Source organism: Canis lupus, chromosome 5, assembly GCF_011100685.1.
Source record: "Canis lupus familiaris isolate Mischka breed German Shepherd chromosome 5, alternate assembly UU_Cfam_GSD_1.0, whole genome shotgun sequence".
In the NCBI taxonomy this organism is placed as follows: Eukaryota; Metazoa; Chordata; class Mammalia; order Carnivora; family Canidae; genus Canis; species Canis lupus.
The window spans coordinates 57,848,372-57,865,140 of NC_049226.1; the positions used below are offsets into that span (position 1 = coordinate 57,848,372).

At 61.2% G+C, this 16,769-nt stretch overlaps 1 protein-coding gene and 1 long non-coding RNA gene across 2 annotated transcripts in view; one reads left to right on the plus strand and one right to left on the minus strand.

The window, feature by feature from the left end:
- On the minus strand, positions 1-15,316 carry PANK4 (pantothenate kinase 4 (inactive)). The gene is made up of 19 exons (XM_038537703.1): positions 15,155-15,316; positions 11,055-11,137; positions 10,521-10,735; positions 9,824-10,007; positions 9,480-9,572; positions 9,015-9,168; positions 8,744-8,925; positions 8,100-8,181; positions 7,387-7,487; positions 5,264-5,419; positions 4,538-4,650; positions 4,116-4,203; positions 3,212-3,363; positions 2,246-2,301; positions 2,066-2,115; positions 1,574-1,678; positions 1,151-1,251; positions 969-1,037; positions 1-460 (listed from the first exon to the last, which is right to left on the minus strand). Exons 1-19 carry the CDS (start codon positions 15,276-15,278, stop codon positions 247-249), a joined length of 2,322 nt encoding a protein of 773 aa, XP_038393631.1. The 5' UTR covers positions 15,279-15,316; the 3' UTR covers positions 1-246.
- LOC119876304 overlaps positions 15,117-16,769 on the plus strand; it is a 17,838-nt gene continuing 16,185 nt past the window's right edge. Inside the window, exons 1-2 of the long non-coding RNA XR_005359798.1 lie at positions 15,117-15,597; positions 15,968-16,207. This is a non-coding gene — a long non-coding RNA (uncharacterized LOC119876304). The remainder of the gene's footprint in view (positions 15,598-15,967; positions 16,208-16,769) is intronic.

The following is a 16,769-nucleotide window of genomic DNA, read 5'->3' on the forward strand; positions in this document are numbered from 1 at the left end:
GATTATTTCACAGTTAAATATATTCCAATACGAATGTCTCACTGGACAAAAGTCGCGTCTCCCACCACGAACACGGCAGCATCACAGAAACCCCAACGCCACAAGCGCCATGCTCACACCTGGGCGCACCTGCCCGGAGTCATAGGCGCGCGACATAAATACTCTGATTTGAACTTGGTTTCCCTGTTGCAGTCGAAATACATTCCTGACAAGCGACGAGCGGAACAGTCTGGCAGGGCAGGCACCTCACTCAGCCGGAACCTCGTACTTGAAGATGACGCTGAAGAGCCGGCCACCCAGCCGCTCAGCCAGCCAGGAGTTCTTGATGACAGCCAGCTTGAGGCTCTCACAGCGCAGGGCCGCATAGTAGTTGGTATGGACAGCGCGGCCCATGCCCTCGATGACCACCAGGTCTGCACCTCGCTCCCGAACCAGCACGGCCAGGCCCTTGTCCAGGCGGCTTCAGGAAGGAAGGGGGCGGTGAGCAGGCAGGCGGGACCTCACCCTGAATGCAGCTGCCCCCCTGGCCCCGCCCCAGGTGGACTCCACGCCCTGCCTCCTCACAAGGGCAGTGCCTGGCAAGGATGCCTGGGGCCCCCAGCCCTTGGCTCAAAGCACGGCCCTCGGGTCTGTTGCTAGAAAGCGGGCCCTTTGCAATCCGGGCCTGACCACGCTTCTCCACGTGGGACCCTAAAGGTTCTTCCTCCTTTCAAGGAGGTGAACTCCCTGTTCTTGGTTGGTTAATGGTGGGCCCGAGGAAGGGAAGAGGTTGGCTCAAGAACTGTCCCAGCTGCAGGCCAGTGGTCAATGGCCAGGCTCTCACGCTCTAGGATCCCCAGTGTGGTGACTCCATCGTTTGAGCCGTCTGTCTCCTCCCAGATGAGGCACACCCCACCAAAGGGCTGTGGCCTTCAGCTGCCCGAACACGTACTGGGGGCCCAGGCGTGCGTGCAGGTGTCTTGGGGTACCTGAGGTCCAGACACGGGGAGCTGGAGCCCGTCTGCATCAGCAACAGCCTCTCCTCTCTGAGTGCTGAGCTGCCAAGCATAGGGGGTCGGTTGGTGCCCGTGAGCTGGTACCCAGGGGACTCCCACCATGCCTGTACTTCTCCATGCGGGGCTCCCCCAGCCCCCGGTACCTGGCCACTTACTGAACAACAGGGTCCATGGCTGCGATGCGCTCAGCCACAATGAGGGACTCGCAGTAGGTCACGTCATTCAAGGCGGGTCCTGAGTTGCACGCCAGGATGACCTGTAGCGGGATGCCCCCAACTCTGTAGGGACCTTGGCCACAGCCCGGCACCAAGCCAGTGTTTACTTGCCCGCCCACCCAGCGCTGCCGGCTGAGAAGCAGGACACCCGATGACCTCTCACTGCTTAGTGGCCTCCAGGGGGGCCAGATCCTGGGTCGGGATGAAGACGGCCCCAGAACACTGCAGTCAGGCTGACCCAAGGTCCGTGGCATAACAAGCCTCACCCGCACCTACCTGCCCCACACAGAGGCCACGACGGCGCCAACCCCACTGCAAGTGGAGGGCCCAGGGCAGGGGTCCCGCCGCGGCCTGGACGCTCACCTCCGTCCCTCTAGAGAGAAGCTCCCTGACAAAGGGGAAGACTCCCAAAATGACGTCTATTCCACTGTTATCTGCGAAAATTAAGGCACATTTGTGAGGGGGCCCCTGTAAGACAAAACCAGGACGTTCAGTTGGGAACAGGCGCGTCCAAGCGTTGCAGACACCTCCGCACTCCACACTCCCCGCAGGCTGAGGCTGAGGGCTGCTGGCTCCCGCGGGCGCTGGGGTGCCGGGGGGGAGGGCGCCTGTGCCTCTTCCAGAACCGTGGCCCCAACGACCTCTGAGCCACGGCCACTGACCTAACTGGTAGAGCCTGCAAGAGTCAGGCTGGAGCAGGGGGCAGTGAGCTCAGAGCTGCAGCGTGAGACTCCTGGGGGCCCTTGGCACCTCGCCCTGGGGCAGCCCCGTGCCACTTCCCGCAGCCCTCCCTGCCTCCCAGGCCTGGAGAGCATGGACTGGCCCCAGGACAGAGGTGGGGACCTCGGTGTGTACCTTCAGTCTCTGAAGCCACTTGCTATAGGAGTCCACGAGCCACGGCCGCTCTGTGGGACACGGACACGGTTAGCCACACTGCCCCGCAGCATGGTCCCCTCCTGCAGCTGCCCCCCTTGTGACACCCCCCCCTGCAGGGTGGGGGCTCTGGTGCAGGTGGGGAGCCCTGGGCATCCCTACCTTGCAGCTTCATCTTTGCCTCCTCAAAGCCAAACTGGGGATCAGACTCGAGGACGCTGCATGGGGAAGAAAATAAGTCATGGAAACCCTCAAACTTTAGCTCACAGCATTCACTGTAGAGCCCAGAGGAAGCATCTCCCAAAGTGGACGGGTGTGTTAGGATCCAGAGTGGGGAGGTTGCCTGCCACTGGCTGGCAGTGCTCACATGCCCCAGAGCAGGGGGTCTGGGGTGCTCTAGAACACGCATGTACTATGGGACCGGGGTAGGGGGCGGGACGGAGGGTCCTGAGTGCGTGGCAGCCTCCAGTAAAGCCCTGGGTCAGTGCCAGGCCCCAGCTTCACCCCACACACGCCCCAACACGCCACCTAAAGGGACGAGTGATGGGGGGAGTGGCTTTACTCCACGTTGGAGAGGATGCCCTGGCTGGACCCAGCAAGGGCCAAAGACAGGACACCAGGTAGGGGATAGTGTCCTGCAAAGGGAGAGGCCCTGCTCTGTGGTGGGCAGGCCAGCTGGCAGGGCCCAGGGCTGGGTTGGTGGTGCCACTCCCTCAGAGCCCCAGGAAACCCTCAGCGCCCCCAGACTGACAGCCCAGGCACAGGTGCTCAGGGAGGCTGAGGCATGTATCCCCACTTGAGTCTGCAGGCTCCTTCTCCCAATTTCAAACGCTAAGTATTGTCTGATTCCCACTCTAACATGCAAACCCTGGGTTTGGATTTCTACCTCTGAAAATATCAGCCCCCAAATCCACACCCCAGCCCTCTGTCTGCCTGCTCTTGACGGGCCCCAAGCAACACCCAGTGTGCTGGGACCCCGTCTCCCCACTGCCACCTCTTTGGGGCGGGGCTGGGGCACCACACGTGGTCGAGGGGGACAGGATGGCTGTGGTCCTGGGCTCACGCCGGGAAGAGCAGGCAGGGGCAGGGCTGAAGCGTGGAGAGGCCGTGAAGGCAGCGGGCACCTACTCAGAGACAGCTTTCGCTCCCCAGTCGAAGACGTTCCCCGCCAGCAAACCTTTCACCAGGGCCAGCTGCCTCTCCTCCCAGCCCAAGGCGTCCAGACAGCGGATCACCCTCGGGAAGCACTTTAGCGCGACCCCGTTTTCCTTCTGCTTGACCTGTGGGGAGAGGCGAGAGTTGGTCAGGGAGGAAGCTTGCGTCCCCAGGCCCTTGGCAGCCAGGGCAGAGGGAGGGCGCCCTGCTGCAGACACTGCGGAGATCACCAAGAACCCGCTCTGGGGGGGACAGAAGGCCCAGCGCACTGTCACAGGAGCTCTAGCAAACCAAGATGGTAACATCTGCTGATTTGGAAGAGTGCAGCCGCAGGCAGGAGTCAGCGGCATCCAGGCTCATGCACGCTTGACCCGCACCGAGGCGCGTGAGGCTCAGCAGGGCTTTGGGCCCAGTATGGCTGTGCTGTGGGCCTGGGCTGGGCAGAGAAGGGCCGCGAAGGATGACTCAGACCACCCAGGCGCCTGGTGCCCCATCCCCAGACGCCCCATCCGAGGGCCAGGGTGGCAGGAACTGGTGGGCAGCGCTGGCTTTGAGCCCCTGGCTGTCATGCCCCAGCACACAGCCTCCTGGGCAGAATGGCCCATGGAGGAGGGTGGCACCTCTAGGCCACCTGCCAGGCTCTGGCTGGCGTGTTGCCTTTCAGGGCAGGACTGATGTCTACAAATGCCAACTCTGTGATGGTCAGCAGACCTCACCCAACCAGAGACAGGCGACCCTCCAATCCTCAGCTCCGTAGCTGGCGCTGCCAACCAAGAAGCCACCCCACACTCCCACGAGGTGGGCTAGGCCCTGCCTGTTCCCTGCTACCCGTGCCCCCCTCGCAGGTGCCAACCCTGCATGGGAAGGTGGCACTCACTTTGGAGTAGGGGTCTGGGAAGTTGAACTCATTCAAACAGTGCTCCCTTGTGTCCAAAAGGCTGCGCACGGTCAGGGTCCCGTAAGCACTGGGAAGAAGCAGGAGAAAGGAGCTTGGTGGGTCGATGGCCTAGCACAGTGCCCATCATGCCCCTGCCATGGAAGGCATTTTCCTGGTGCTCAGCTGCCAGTGGGAGGGTCAAAGAAACCAAGAGAGTAGGTGTGGGCAGAGGCAGGTACAGAGGCAAGTGGTAGCCCAAGGACAGGCCATTGGAAGCCCAGCCCACAGGCGGGAATGTGCCTTCTCCTCCAGAGGCTGCCCCTTGGGCTGCCCACGGTAGACCTCCTGACTCACAAGGCTGCTGCCCGCACCACCCAGCTGGTTCCATGCCGGTCCTGGGCCAGGGGCAGCAGGACACTCACAAAGGCTGGTGCCGCAGGGTCTGCAGCTTGCTCCAGTACTTCTGCCGGAACTTCTCCGCCCTCTCGGCAGCATCCACTGAGCCCGGCTGGCTGGCCACTGCACGCTTCACCACCTGCCGAGCACAGGGTGGTCAGAACAGCCCCGGCTTTCACTCAGCCAGGGCCATGGTGAGAGCACATCCCCATGTACAGGCACATGGCCACTGGTGATCGGTCTCCTGGGGGCTTTGCCCCGCGGGGTGGGAATGGGGTGGCCACTAGCCCTCCACTGAAGCTTGGGGCCACACTGCCCAGGATGGGCTCCTGCCACACTGGTAGGGGACAGGTGGCTTGGGACCATATTTGGAGGCTGCGCGGGGTGCGGGGCTGGGAGCCCTCAGGCTGAGGATAGAGCCTGGGGGCCAGAGAGGCTGGGACATGTGTGTTCCCAGAGGGCCAAGAAGGCCTGAGCCAGACCAGAGCCTGGAGTCCAACTGCTACTGGCCCTGAGCCCATACACACCATGTGCTTTTGAAGCTCTGTCATTTGGTGTGCTGGTGAGAAATGTGAGGACCCAACAAACCCCTGGGAGGCATGTTTTTCCCTGGTTAACAGAAATCACCCCCAAACTCAAACATGGATGCCACGGCCACCGGAGCCCCCGTTCTCCTTCCGCACACCTGTCGCTTGCTCCTCGGGAGCCCATGTCTCGTCCCCAGGGGCACCTGGCCCGCCCCGAGCCCTCACCCCATCCAGGGCCTCCTCGAAGCAGGTGAGCCAGTACTTGCGGGCCAGAGCGTCGTCCGTCAGGTCAACCGTGTCGGGCACGTAGGAAGACGGGTCCAGAAGGAGGGGCAGGTTGACTAGCGGCCGCTCCAGCCGGTCCATTTCCAGCAGGTCAAACTGGGATGAGAGATGAGAGATGGTGCATGCATCAGCGGGTGGTCCTTTGAGGCCTAGAGCCAGCCCCTTTGTGGGATTGGCCAGGACCCATGGTAGTGCTGCGGCCTCAGGGGACAAGCCCGCTCTTCCCGGGTCTGCCCAAACCCACAGAGGCCACCTCCTCCCAGTGGCTCTGTTGCTTTTCCTGCACTAGAGTGGTCCCCACAGCTGGGGGCTCCTGCACCAGGGTGTGGTCATGCTTTCACTCCCCATTTCTGCCACTCAAGGCTCCACAGGTGTGGTCCCCACTCACGGCCCAGTAGGCCCTTATTCTGTGACCCCCTGGTATACCAGGCCCTTGGCAAGGCTACGGGGAGCCCATGGGGCAGGCAGTCCAGGCTTCCACCAGCTCCTTGCTCCCCACAGCACGGGTGCCCAGCACACAGCCTGTGTCTGAAACCAGCTCTCTTGGCCTCATGGAGGGGCCTAGGGTCCCCTCATGGCCGATGTGTGACTGGTGGCTGCCGGCGACAAGTATGCCCTCCAGCAGTTCTAAAGGTGTGGTTGCTCAACCAGCTGGCGGTTTGGCGTTTCCAATAAGACCGAAGCCAGTGTGTGCGCACACCTGAACTCTGCACGTGCCTGGCAGCCCTCCCCCTGCTCTCTGGAGAAGCATCCACTGCACTCCTACAATCGTCCCTTGTCTGCCGATGGCCTACTGACTGGCAAGCTATGAGGGTGAGGAGCAGGTGAGCTCTGCGCCTCGGCGTCTGCACAAGAGGAGCCACCACAAGGAGACAAACCGGCTTCTGGATGCTCCTGAATCACAGGAAGGTCAGCAACGAAATGGCTGGTATATCACCAGGCGATGAAGGGAAGTGGATGGTTTTCCATCTCTGGGGCCCTGGCCTGGTCTTCAGGGGCTCCCCTGCTGTCTTGACAAGTAGGAGTTCAAACCATAGCTGTTCCTTGGGTAGGCTCCACCCACCCCTCTGTGAAGCGTGCAGGCTACGCAGAGACCCAGCGCAGGAGGTGTGTGTGGTGCTGAGCATCAGCTCTGATACACACGTCTCTTGCTCACGTATCCATTTGGCTTCAGGAGTCCTAAGACTAGAATCCACACTGCTCCCCCAGAAATCACAGATACAGAGGCCCATCGTGTGCCAGTCACGTGCTCCAGCCAGGCCCGAGGTGTGGGGATGTAGGGGGATGCTTTCCCTCCTGGGAAGTCACGATTATATCACACACATTCCTGCGATGCTTATGCCAACTAGGAAGAGAATCTGTGTCCACAACTGAAAATCAGCTGTGTCCGAAGAGCCAGCAGGCCGGTTCCGAAGGCGGCGTTTTAACTTGTGTGCCCAACTAGTCACTTCGATTCGTCCAGCTGGTTCTCCAGCCTGGTGCCTGAGTTCTGCTAAGTACCCAGTGACTGACAGGAGTAACACACCACTTGGGGGATGATCTCAAGAAGCTCATGATCCCCCAGGATGAGCTATGGTGGCAGCATCTTGCTTCTGGCTGACACTAGGCCTGGCCAGAGAACCTCTCTCTGCCCACTCAGCAGGCTGGAGGACCCCTGCCCAGTCACGTGGGTGTCTCCCCAGCTGGAGATAGAGGACCGGGCAGGAAACCTCCCGAGACTGCAGACTGTCCTGTATGGTTTGAAACCATCAGGCAGAGAACGTGGTCTGAGAGAAGGGGCCTGGGTTGGTGCCTGCAGCTCTGGGTTTTAACCTTGATTCTGCTGTCACTGGTGCCACAATCCTGGGGAAGCACATTCCATATTCTCCCTGCATACGTAGGGGCTGGATGGTATGGTCTTGGGGCTCCAGCAGAACATTTGGAAAACACAGAAATGCTAAGGCCCTGAGGAGGGAAGCAAATGCCCGTGCCTCTCTTTTGCCCCAATGTCCACAGCTGGTCAGCGGCCAGTCTGCCCCAGGAGAGGGAATCTTGGAACCAGACCCAAAGGACCCCACACTTACGGTGCCACTCCTCGCCCGCTGTGTCGGGCAGAGCTCTGGGGATGAGCTCATCAGCCCGGAGCTGCCTGCGTAGTTCTCTCCCCAGCTGTACTGGTTAGGGTCTAGAGTGGGGAGAATTGGGTGTCACCCCAGGGCTACCACACTGTGCCCTCACCCCAGGACGGCCCGACCACCGCTGAAGGTCCCCACAGCCCCTGGGGGAGCCTGGGGGTCGTGCTATGGCACTGTGTGCTCTCACCAGCACCGAGACCTCATAAAATGATTACAGGGACCTTCCCAAGCTTCTTAGAACAGCCTTCCCTGCCTCTCCCAATCACACCTCTCAAGCATCCTTCAAAGAGGGCAGGCTACCAAAAAGTCAGAGCTTGTCTGACGGTAAGGAGGCAGGAGGGAGGTGGAGGAGGGCCACCCACCCTGGCCCCTGCCTGGAGCCCTGGTCACCCATGAGCTAGATACCCCCTGGGGTTGGTCACATGGCACACAGATGACCCCTCAGAGGAACTGCCGCAGAGGGCTAGCCGCCCGCCCCCAACCCCGGCCACTGCTATGAAGGGCCCAGCGTGTCCAGCACATGCCACTCAGGCCCTGGATTCCAGAGGGAGACCTGCTCCCACAGCCTCTGAGGCCTGGTAGCTTGCTCCACACCTGTCACTGCACATACCCTGTGTTGCCCCGACGTGACCACAGGCCATCACCATGGTTGCTCTACTCACTGTCTTGCTCCGCTCCTTTGAGAAATGCTCCGATGGCTCCCAGGTAGCCTTCGTGTCTCAAGAACAGTGCCTGGACTTCCCCCTGCCACAGCAAGACCCCACCTGAGCTGGCCTCACCATCACACGAGGGAAGTCTGGGCGGTTTTAAACCAACTTGACCCAGGTGGCCCCTCTCTATGCAGCAGAGACTTCCTGAAAACCTCTGCCACACATTGGTCAGACAAACTGCATTCAGTGCAGAACTTAAAAGCTTGACATTTGCAGAAATCTGAGTGTAAAGAACTTCTTCCACAAAACTAACACCCCCCTATCACCCCACTTGGCAGATGCTGTGAGCCCATCTGCAGGCCCAGCTCAGAGCAGTCCTGTGGAACGAAAGCCATGTCGGCGCTTGCATGCAGCTCATCTACAGTGGGAGACAGGCCTCATGCCCAACTCAGAGATGGCCAGGGTGCCCGGGTACGGGATGTTGGCACTAGCCAGAGGAGAGAGGCGGGGGCGCGGTGCCCTGCTGCTGGGCTGCCTGCCCTGGGCCCCCCTGCACCTCTCCATTGGCAGGCATCAAGGACACTGGTGCCCACGCCAAGGATCTGGGAAGAGGGAAGCCCGGGGTGCCGGAGGGGGAGGAAGTGGCACTCCAGTACCTTGGAGAAGAAGTTAATGCTGTAGGTGATGGTGCGCATGGTGACCGGGTGGCCCCGGATGAAGAAGCCGCCGAAGTACACCCTGTCCAAACAGTGTAGCTTTGCGTAGAGGCAGGCGAGCTGCCCAATGTCATTGCTGATCATGTGCAGCAGGCTCTTGGCCATGTCCTCCTTGGAGAACTCTGGGAAGGGGCAGAGGCAGGGTGCTGCTGGGGGGCCGGGCCCATGACGGGGAGCCAGCGCACGGAGGGCATCGGCAGGGGCCCGGTACCTCTGTCGGCGGTGGCCGACTTCCCAAAGCTACTGGCGATGAGGTTGCCGCTCAGCCCCAGGGTCTGGTGGGCCCCACCGTACACGTCCTGCACCAGCATGTCCACATTGGCGTGCTGGCCCTTGGAGGCCAGGTGCAGTAGCTCATCGAACTTCTGTGGGGACAGGGCAGACGGAGGTGCGTGCGGTGTGGGGGCTGCTGGGGTTCCCGAAACCGAGCCCACGTGGAGGGGCAGGCAGTGTGCCAGGCTGAAAGGTGCTCCTGTGTCATCAGACCAAAGGTGGGGAGAGGGAGGCAGGGCTCCACAGACATCCCCCGGGCAGACTGGCTGTTCTCACAACCATCCTGCAGTGACCAGGAAACCACTGCCACCTTGGGCCCCACGGTCACAACCCTCTCCTGGGAAAAGTCTGGGACACGGGACTCAGTGCAAAATTAGGAGTGACTCTCTGTAGCCTGGGATACCTTTGTTTTGGTGAGCAGAGCCCCAAGGCCCCAGAAGGTGCCACCGCCGATGGAGCTGCCACCGATCCACTCAAATCTGTCCTCTGTCTCCACCTGGAAGTGCAAGCGCAGCTGAGTGAGTGAGTGGGCCCAGATGACAGGTCCCCAGACATGGGTGACACCACTCCTGAAGGCCAAGTCTGGGCCTCCCGCCTTCCCCCAACAGCCTGCACCAGCGCCCTCCAGGTAGCCGCGTGCCCGTGATCCCCAGAGCCAGAGGGGGTTGCCCAGCCTGCTCCAACATGGCAGGCGCCCCAGCGATTGCTGCCCAGTCCCCACGCACCGCCCCGCGAAGCACGCCTCACCTTCACGATAGAAACTCCAGAACCGATGTTGACCAACAGATACGGGAAGATGTTGGGGTGATTGGTCTGGAATTTGAACTCAGGGTCGGAATCTTTCTGATACACGAAGGCCTCGTGTGGGATGTTTTTCAGCACAAAGTTGCAGCCTTTGATCAAGCAAGTCATCACGTCCTCCTTGTCCACTCTACAAAGGATGGAGCCTGGCCACTGAAAACGCCATGGGCCACAGAAGGGCCCTCTGCCACTGTACGGTGGCTCCAACGGCTCATGCACCAGGGACTCTCCCGGATCACTGCCCCCTTGCCCTGGCCGAGCTCAGCTTCTGACTTGGACAGGCACACGCAGCCTCAAACACAGCCCCTCACACCGTCCCCCTCCCTTTGGCCCTGCACATGGCTTCTGGCGGGCCAGTTGTGTGCACCGTGAGACCCAGCACTCTGCGACGGTACAAACGGCCCTGACCTCAGTCTCCATGCAGGCCACCCCGTCAGAACCTCCGCTCCAAAAGCACAGGGGAGCACTGCTGCAGGAGCAGGGTGCCCTTCCCTCCTTGCTCCCCCAGCCCTGCCTATGGTTCGGCCACTAGAAGCCTCCTGCCAGCCCAGCCAGAGTCTAGCCCCAGGGTGGGTGTGGGAGCCCCAGCCAAGAACCAAGGCCAGTGGCTCTGTGCCCTGCAGCCCCCATGGCCCCTACTGACCTCAGCCGTAGCTTCTCTTCTATGAGGTCCTTGAATTTGTATGCCCCGCCCCCGGTTGCCTGGATGACTTTTGTCTCAGTGTTAACGAGGTGGTCTTTGATGAAGTCCAGGCAGGCTTCTATGTAGGTGTTCTCGAACTTGACAAAGTGCAGCCTGGCAGTAACCTCCTCCTGGACAGAGATCTCGTAGGGCGGCTCGTGGTCCTGCTCTGCGTCCTGGGGATATAGGGTGAGGGTCTGTGTGTGCTGCCCATAGGGAGGGAAAGATGTGGAGATGAGGGCCCCGAAATGGGCACAACTCTCAGTGCCAAGTTCAGGTGGGAGGGGTGGGGAGGGAGCCGGTGTGGGTGCTCCTGCCAGGGTCCTGAAGAGAAGGGGCCTGAGCCAGGCAGCACGGAAGGATTTCAGTACTAGGAACGTCCAGGAAGCTAAGCCGATGTGGGTGAGCAGCAGAGGGGGGGCAAACAGGAAATGAGAGCATTGTGTGGCCTGGGGCACCCCCTCACCTGCCAACCCAGCCTGCTAGGCAACTTACCTTGCCGGAGTAGTCAAAGGACCGCACTCTGGCAACTTTGTGCTGCACAGTGGAGTAATAGGCCAGCTTGGTCAGTGAACCCCCTGGGGGGAGACACAGACAGAGCAAATTCAGGAGCTGGCCAGGGTGAGGGACCGAGGCTCATCTGCCCACACAGTCTCCTCTGCCAGGCTGGGTCCTGTGCATAAGGTGCTTGGTGTTACTTGGACTTAAAACTCTGCGGGGTGCCAACCAGAGGAAAGGAACCAACAGTGAGGCCCAAACACTGCTGTCTCTGAGAAAGCCTGTGCCATCTCAGGTCCCGGACCAAACCGGGCTTGAGACTGTCCGTTTCCCCTCCGCATCAAGTCCTAGAGGAGAAAGAAAAGCATCCTGTTTCCAGGAGGTCTCAGCGATCATTAGTGATTCAGAAAAATTCTGTTTCAAACTTTGATCTTGAAAATTACCCAAAGAAAAAAACTGGAAAATGCCAGTTTCATTGACAAGCATACCTGACTATCTGTGGTAACAAGAAGGAAGCGATAAAAGGAGTATTCTCCAAGTGTGGACAGGCAGAAAGAGGGGGCCTTCCCCAGAATGCTCTAACAGTCTACCCTCTCACAGCTCTGGGCTGGGAGGCCACACAGGGCAGCAGGGTCTCCTACCCCAGGCTAGCCCTGGGACACCCTGGGAAGCTCAGCATCAAGGAGCAGGAGAGGCCTTCATTTGCCCAAAACACATTTCAAGGCCAGTTAAAAAGACATTCCGAGCAGTCACTTTCAGATCTACAGATGGAGGCGGCAGGTAAACCCGTGCAGGACGGCCCTCGATGGCGGGGACGAGGAGGAGCAGAAGGCTTGGCGCCACAGGACAGCTCTGAAACCAAGCCGGTTCTTGTGGGCCGGCCAGGTGAGACAGAGCCCTATTTGAGGGGGAGACAGAAGCTAATCTCTTGACAGCTGCTCTGTGACACAATCCCAAGGGGATATAAGAGAAACACTCCAGGCAAAAAAACATCTGAGGGCTGAAGCTCATCCAGGTAACAGAAGCCTGAGGCTGAGAGCAAGCGTTCGAGCCTACCCGCCGGAGCCACCGGCCCGCAGTGTGGACAGGGCCTCCCAGGACAGCCGAGACCTGCCCTTGGCGAGCCCTGGTCAGTTCACCCCGGCACAGGCTTACTCTCATTCCTAGACCCTGGGCTTTAGAGGCAGAACTCAGGTCTTAAGCCTCCTTATCCCTCCTCCCTTCCCCCAACCCCGGCCTGGCCTGGAGCGTCCTTCGCTCTGTGAGTTAACTGTTTCCTAAAAAGGCAGGCAACGCAAAGGGATGAAGATACACTTTGAGAAACTTTTCAAAAGTTATCATAACAAATTCCCAGGTCAGAGAGATCCAGTTTCAGGTTGCATTTCTTTTTGAGAGCTTTAAATCACAACCTAAATACGAGGTGTGGAGAGCTGTGGGGGCTGCCATGGGAGGTGACTTCGTGTCTGCGTGCCCCATACCGTGCATCCCACATGGGGCAATGCCCAGCAGCCTGTACCCCCAGAAGAGGGAAGAGACAAGGGTCTGGGAAGTGAGTGGGGACGTGCAAAGTGGGGTGGTCAGCCTGAACCAGGGTGAGCTCAGAGCAGGACAGCGGGTTCTAGAAGACAGCAGGGAGCTCATCAGTTCTCAGGATCCCTAAGACTTAGTGACTGCCCATCTAGTCCCTGGCCACAAGCCCCAGTACATCACATCTAACAAGTGCAGTGACCAGGCTGGTGAATGCAGTCCTGTGCTAATCAGGGTGGGATGAGGAGAGCAAAGCTTCCCTGGTCCAGGGCCAGGAGCACCCTGACTGATCAGCTGCCTGTGTCAGTCCTCCAGCACCCAAGCCAAGACCTCCCGGGTTCATCCAGACCCTCAGGGGCTGGGCATCGGGTCATCCTCTCTTCCACCATCTCTGCCTGTCCTTCCACCTTGGGTACCAAGGCACAAGGAAACCCCAGTGCATGTCCCTGCCCTGTGGAAACCCGAAGTCAGGTCAGCTTCCATTATGTGTTGATAGAGAAAATGTCCCTGATGCTTTCAAAGCGGGGAATCCACTCAGCTGACGTGAGTGTCCGAGAGACGAACAGGCCTGCCAAGAACGTAGAGCAGCTGAGCTTCCCTGGATCAAGAGGCTTGGCTGAGGGAAGGGGAAATGGGAGAAGCCTGTTTTGAAAGCAAACTGTTGACAAGCACACTGGCTGGAGGATCCAAGTTGGAGGACCTATACCCAGGCTGTGACCTCCCACCAGCCACATGAACCTAACACGAGGTCTGTGCTTAGTAACAATGAAGTTGTCCTATGGGGATACGCAGACATGGGACCCAGAGCCGGGGGAACTTTCAAAGAGAGGAAATGAATATTGACACTAAAAATATCCCTCCAAGTGTCCTTTTCCCCGGAAACCCCACCTGGACTCACGCTGGAAGACAGGCTGCCCCAGGACCCCATGGAGCCAGGGCATGCCTCCGGGACTGCCGGAGCTCTGTGGCTACAAGCTGGCCCCCCGCCCCCGGGGCCACACAGGACCTCTCAGGTCAACCCCATGGCAAGCCAATTTTCAGCTGCACTTCGGAAACACTAAGTTCCAACTCCCTCCCATGGAGCAGACCCCTGGTTGTGAGTGCAGCATGACGTCTGGACGTCTGGGCTCTCAGGGCTCTCGGAGCACACCCCTGACCGGGCTGCTACCACATCAAATGGGCCTGTCTCAGAAAGCAGGCACAGCAGGGCCCTGGGGGAGGTCTGGCTGCAGATGACCCCCTAAGCGGGGCCTCCAAGCTTACGGTTGGCTGCAAACATGCAGCCAGGCACAAGTCTGATCAGGTCCCACACCCCTCGCGGGGTGTTCATACCTGCCACCAGGTCAGTGCTCTGAAGCACCGCCCCTGACACCGCAGCAGTCTGCAAGGTGAGAACGCAGGAGCCAGCCCACCTTCCCACTGTCAGGGCTCCTACCTCTCCAGAGGACGCCTTCCCCCACCCAAGCCCCACACATCAAAGCCATCCTCATGAACAGGGGCGTGGCCCACGCATCACAGGCCAACAGCTCCAAGGGGTCAGTCCGGGTCTCCCTGGGACATCCCAACTAGAGGAGAGAGGCACACCTGTCCACTTTCAACAGGTCAGGCGTCTTACAAGTGGCCAGGGCCGCCCTGCTGGTACCAGGCATGAGCGCCCACACTTGGCTGCTGGCAGGACCAGCATACAGAGCCCCAGCAGAGATACTGAGCCCCAGCAGGGGAGAGCTGTGTGAGGCCGCTGGCCTGCTGCGGGAGGCCCCGGCGGCGGACAGTAGGACAAGGCCTCAGGCCCCGTGTGGTCAGGGGCAGAGGGCCGAGGGCCCAGCCCGCCCAGATTCCAGGCCCACCTGGCCCTTACAGCTGGTGACCTTACACTGCTTGGCTGCCTCTGCCCTCCGCGTCCTTCTCTGTGAAAGGGGGCAGCGGGGAGGTTCCCGCGCCGGAGTGGGCTGAGGGCCTGGGGCGGGCCTGGGGCGGGCAGGTCGGCAGGCTGGGTGGGGCCCTGGGGGCACCCTGCGGGCCGCGCGGCACAGGGGGATCCTGAAGGGTGCCAGCGCGGGCCCCACATCCTCGTCCAGGGCCTCCCAACTCCCGCCGCAGGCCAGCCGTCCAGGAGCTGAGGCCGTGCCGGCGGGAGGGCTTCGGGCTGGGCCCCGGCGGGCAGCCCACCGACGATTCCCGCGGCCCGAGGTGTGGCCGCCGCCCGCCCTCGGCGCGGCCCCACAGGCGGGCCCCGGACCCCACTCGTGGCCCGCACAGGCCCCGCCCGGCAGCCGACCCTCCAGAGGTGGGCCACCGAGGGGTCGCCGGGCCGCCCGCCTCTCCGCGCTGGACTACGAGGCCCGGCGTGCCCCGCTCCGGCCGCGCGGCGCCTGCCGGGAGCTGTAGTCCGGCCGCCGCGGGGAGCGCGGGCGCCGGCGGCCCGAGGACTACAAGGTCCGACAGGCTGTGCGCGCCGGCGGCCCGCGCCCCGCCCTTCGTCCTTGCCACCGCCCCCGGCCCGCCGGCTCCGCCGCCGGCGCCCACGCCCGCCGCGCGCCGTCCCGCTCCCGGCGCCCGTCCGCGGCTACCTATGTCAATGGCGAAGCGCTTGGCGTTCTCCAGATTGCGGAAGATCTCGTCGGGGGGCAGCGTGATGCTCTTGTCCAGGCTGTCCCCGCTGCTCCCGCTGCCGCTCGCTCCACGCTCCGCCATTTTGAATGTGCCCGGCCAGCCTAATCATCTATGGAGATATATGCGCATATATTTGACTGCTAAACGCCTTCCGCGCATATATTATGCTAATGAGGCGCCCGGGCCCGCCCCTCCCCGCCCGCCCCTGTGGTCCCGGCCGCGGGAGGGCCACTGGGCCTGCCTGCGCGGGGTCCCCGAGGCCGTTGGACCAACACAAGACGTCTGGACTGTTGTCTTTGTTGCTCTTTCAACGAGCTTGCCAGATGCTGACGTCCAGCGCTCTGAGCGAGTGCAGAGGAGGCCCCTGAGGCTCGAGACCTCCCAACACCGGCCTCTTTCAGTGAGTGCGGCGCATGACCTACCAGCACGGAAGGGTTGTGGGTTGCAAAAGACCAATGCGAAATAGGGGTGTTGGGGACGCTGCTCTGCAGGCGCCCCCAGCGCAGGGTGGACGATGCACTGGCAGCTGGAGAAGACACTCACTCTGATGGGGAGGTCTGCAGAGAGTGCAGGGGAAAGCAGGGCAGCCTGCCTGGAGGAGGCTGCCTTTTGGCAAAGCGAGGGAGTCTATGGGAGTTTGCAGGGAACTAGCTGACACGGTTCCAGAAGTTGGAGCATGGACACAGATGGTGGTGGGGGCGGGTTTCAGGGCCAGTCCCTGGGAAGCTTCTGATGTCTAGGAGATCCTTGAGAGATGTGTCTCCCTCCAGGGCACTGGACCCAGCCGGTGTTGGCGTCTCTAAGGTGGCTTTGGCAACTGACTCCAGGGACCCTGGGTTTGGTACTTAGTGTCTCTGGACTTCAGCCCCCTTATGAGAATTTCAGCGGCTGCCTGGCAAGGCCTGGCCTGTGGAGTAGCAGGCTCCAGCAGTGCCCAGGGGAGGGGCTGTGGCTTCAGCACATCAGGCAGAGGCTTGGGGAGAGGCAGCCTCGCAAAAGTCTTCTAAGAGGTGGGTGTGCCCGGTGGAAGAGTGCGGAGGGTCTGCTCCCAGAGGGTGCAGGCCTGGAGCACCAAGGACCCTGGGGTGCGGGGGGGGGGTTGTGGGTCTGGCCAGGAGGCCCCCCTTCCCGGGCAGGGACATGCCTACCCAACCTGCAGTATGCTGTGTGGCAGGCACTGGGCTGGCCTGGAGAGGGCGCCCTGGATTTTCCCACTCAGAGTGGCCAGAAAGGGATTGTGGTGGGGGTGGGGGTGGGGGGGGGTGGGCAGCAGGGAGGAAGGACGCCAGGCTGAAGAAATGTGAAAGCCTCTTGGCCCCACATCCAGCTCCTGGGCCCTTTTAGGCTCTTGCAGACTCACCCAGCATCCACAGTCTGCCTAAAAATAGGTGCCCTTTCGGAGGCAAAGGACTGTCCTTGGCAGGTTCAGCATCAGCACTGCCTGTTTCAGCCCTGGGGAGCGGTGGGCCTGTGGGGAGGATGGGGTAGGACTAGCCAAGCAGGGGCTCCCAGCAGCTCATCCAGGGACGGGGGCTGCTGGCCATGCAGGAAGGCCAGGGTGGAAGCCAACCC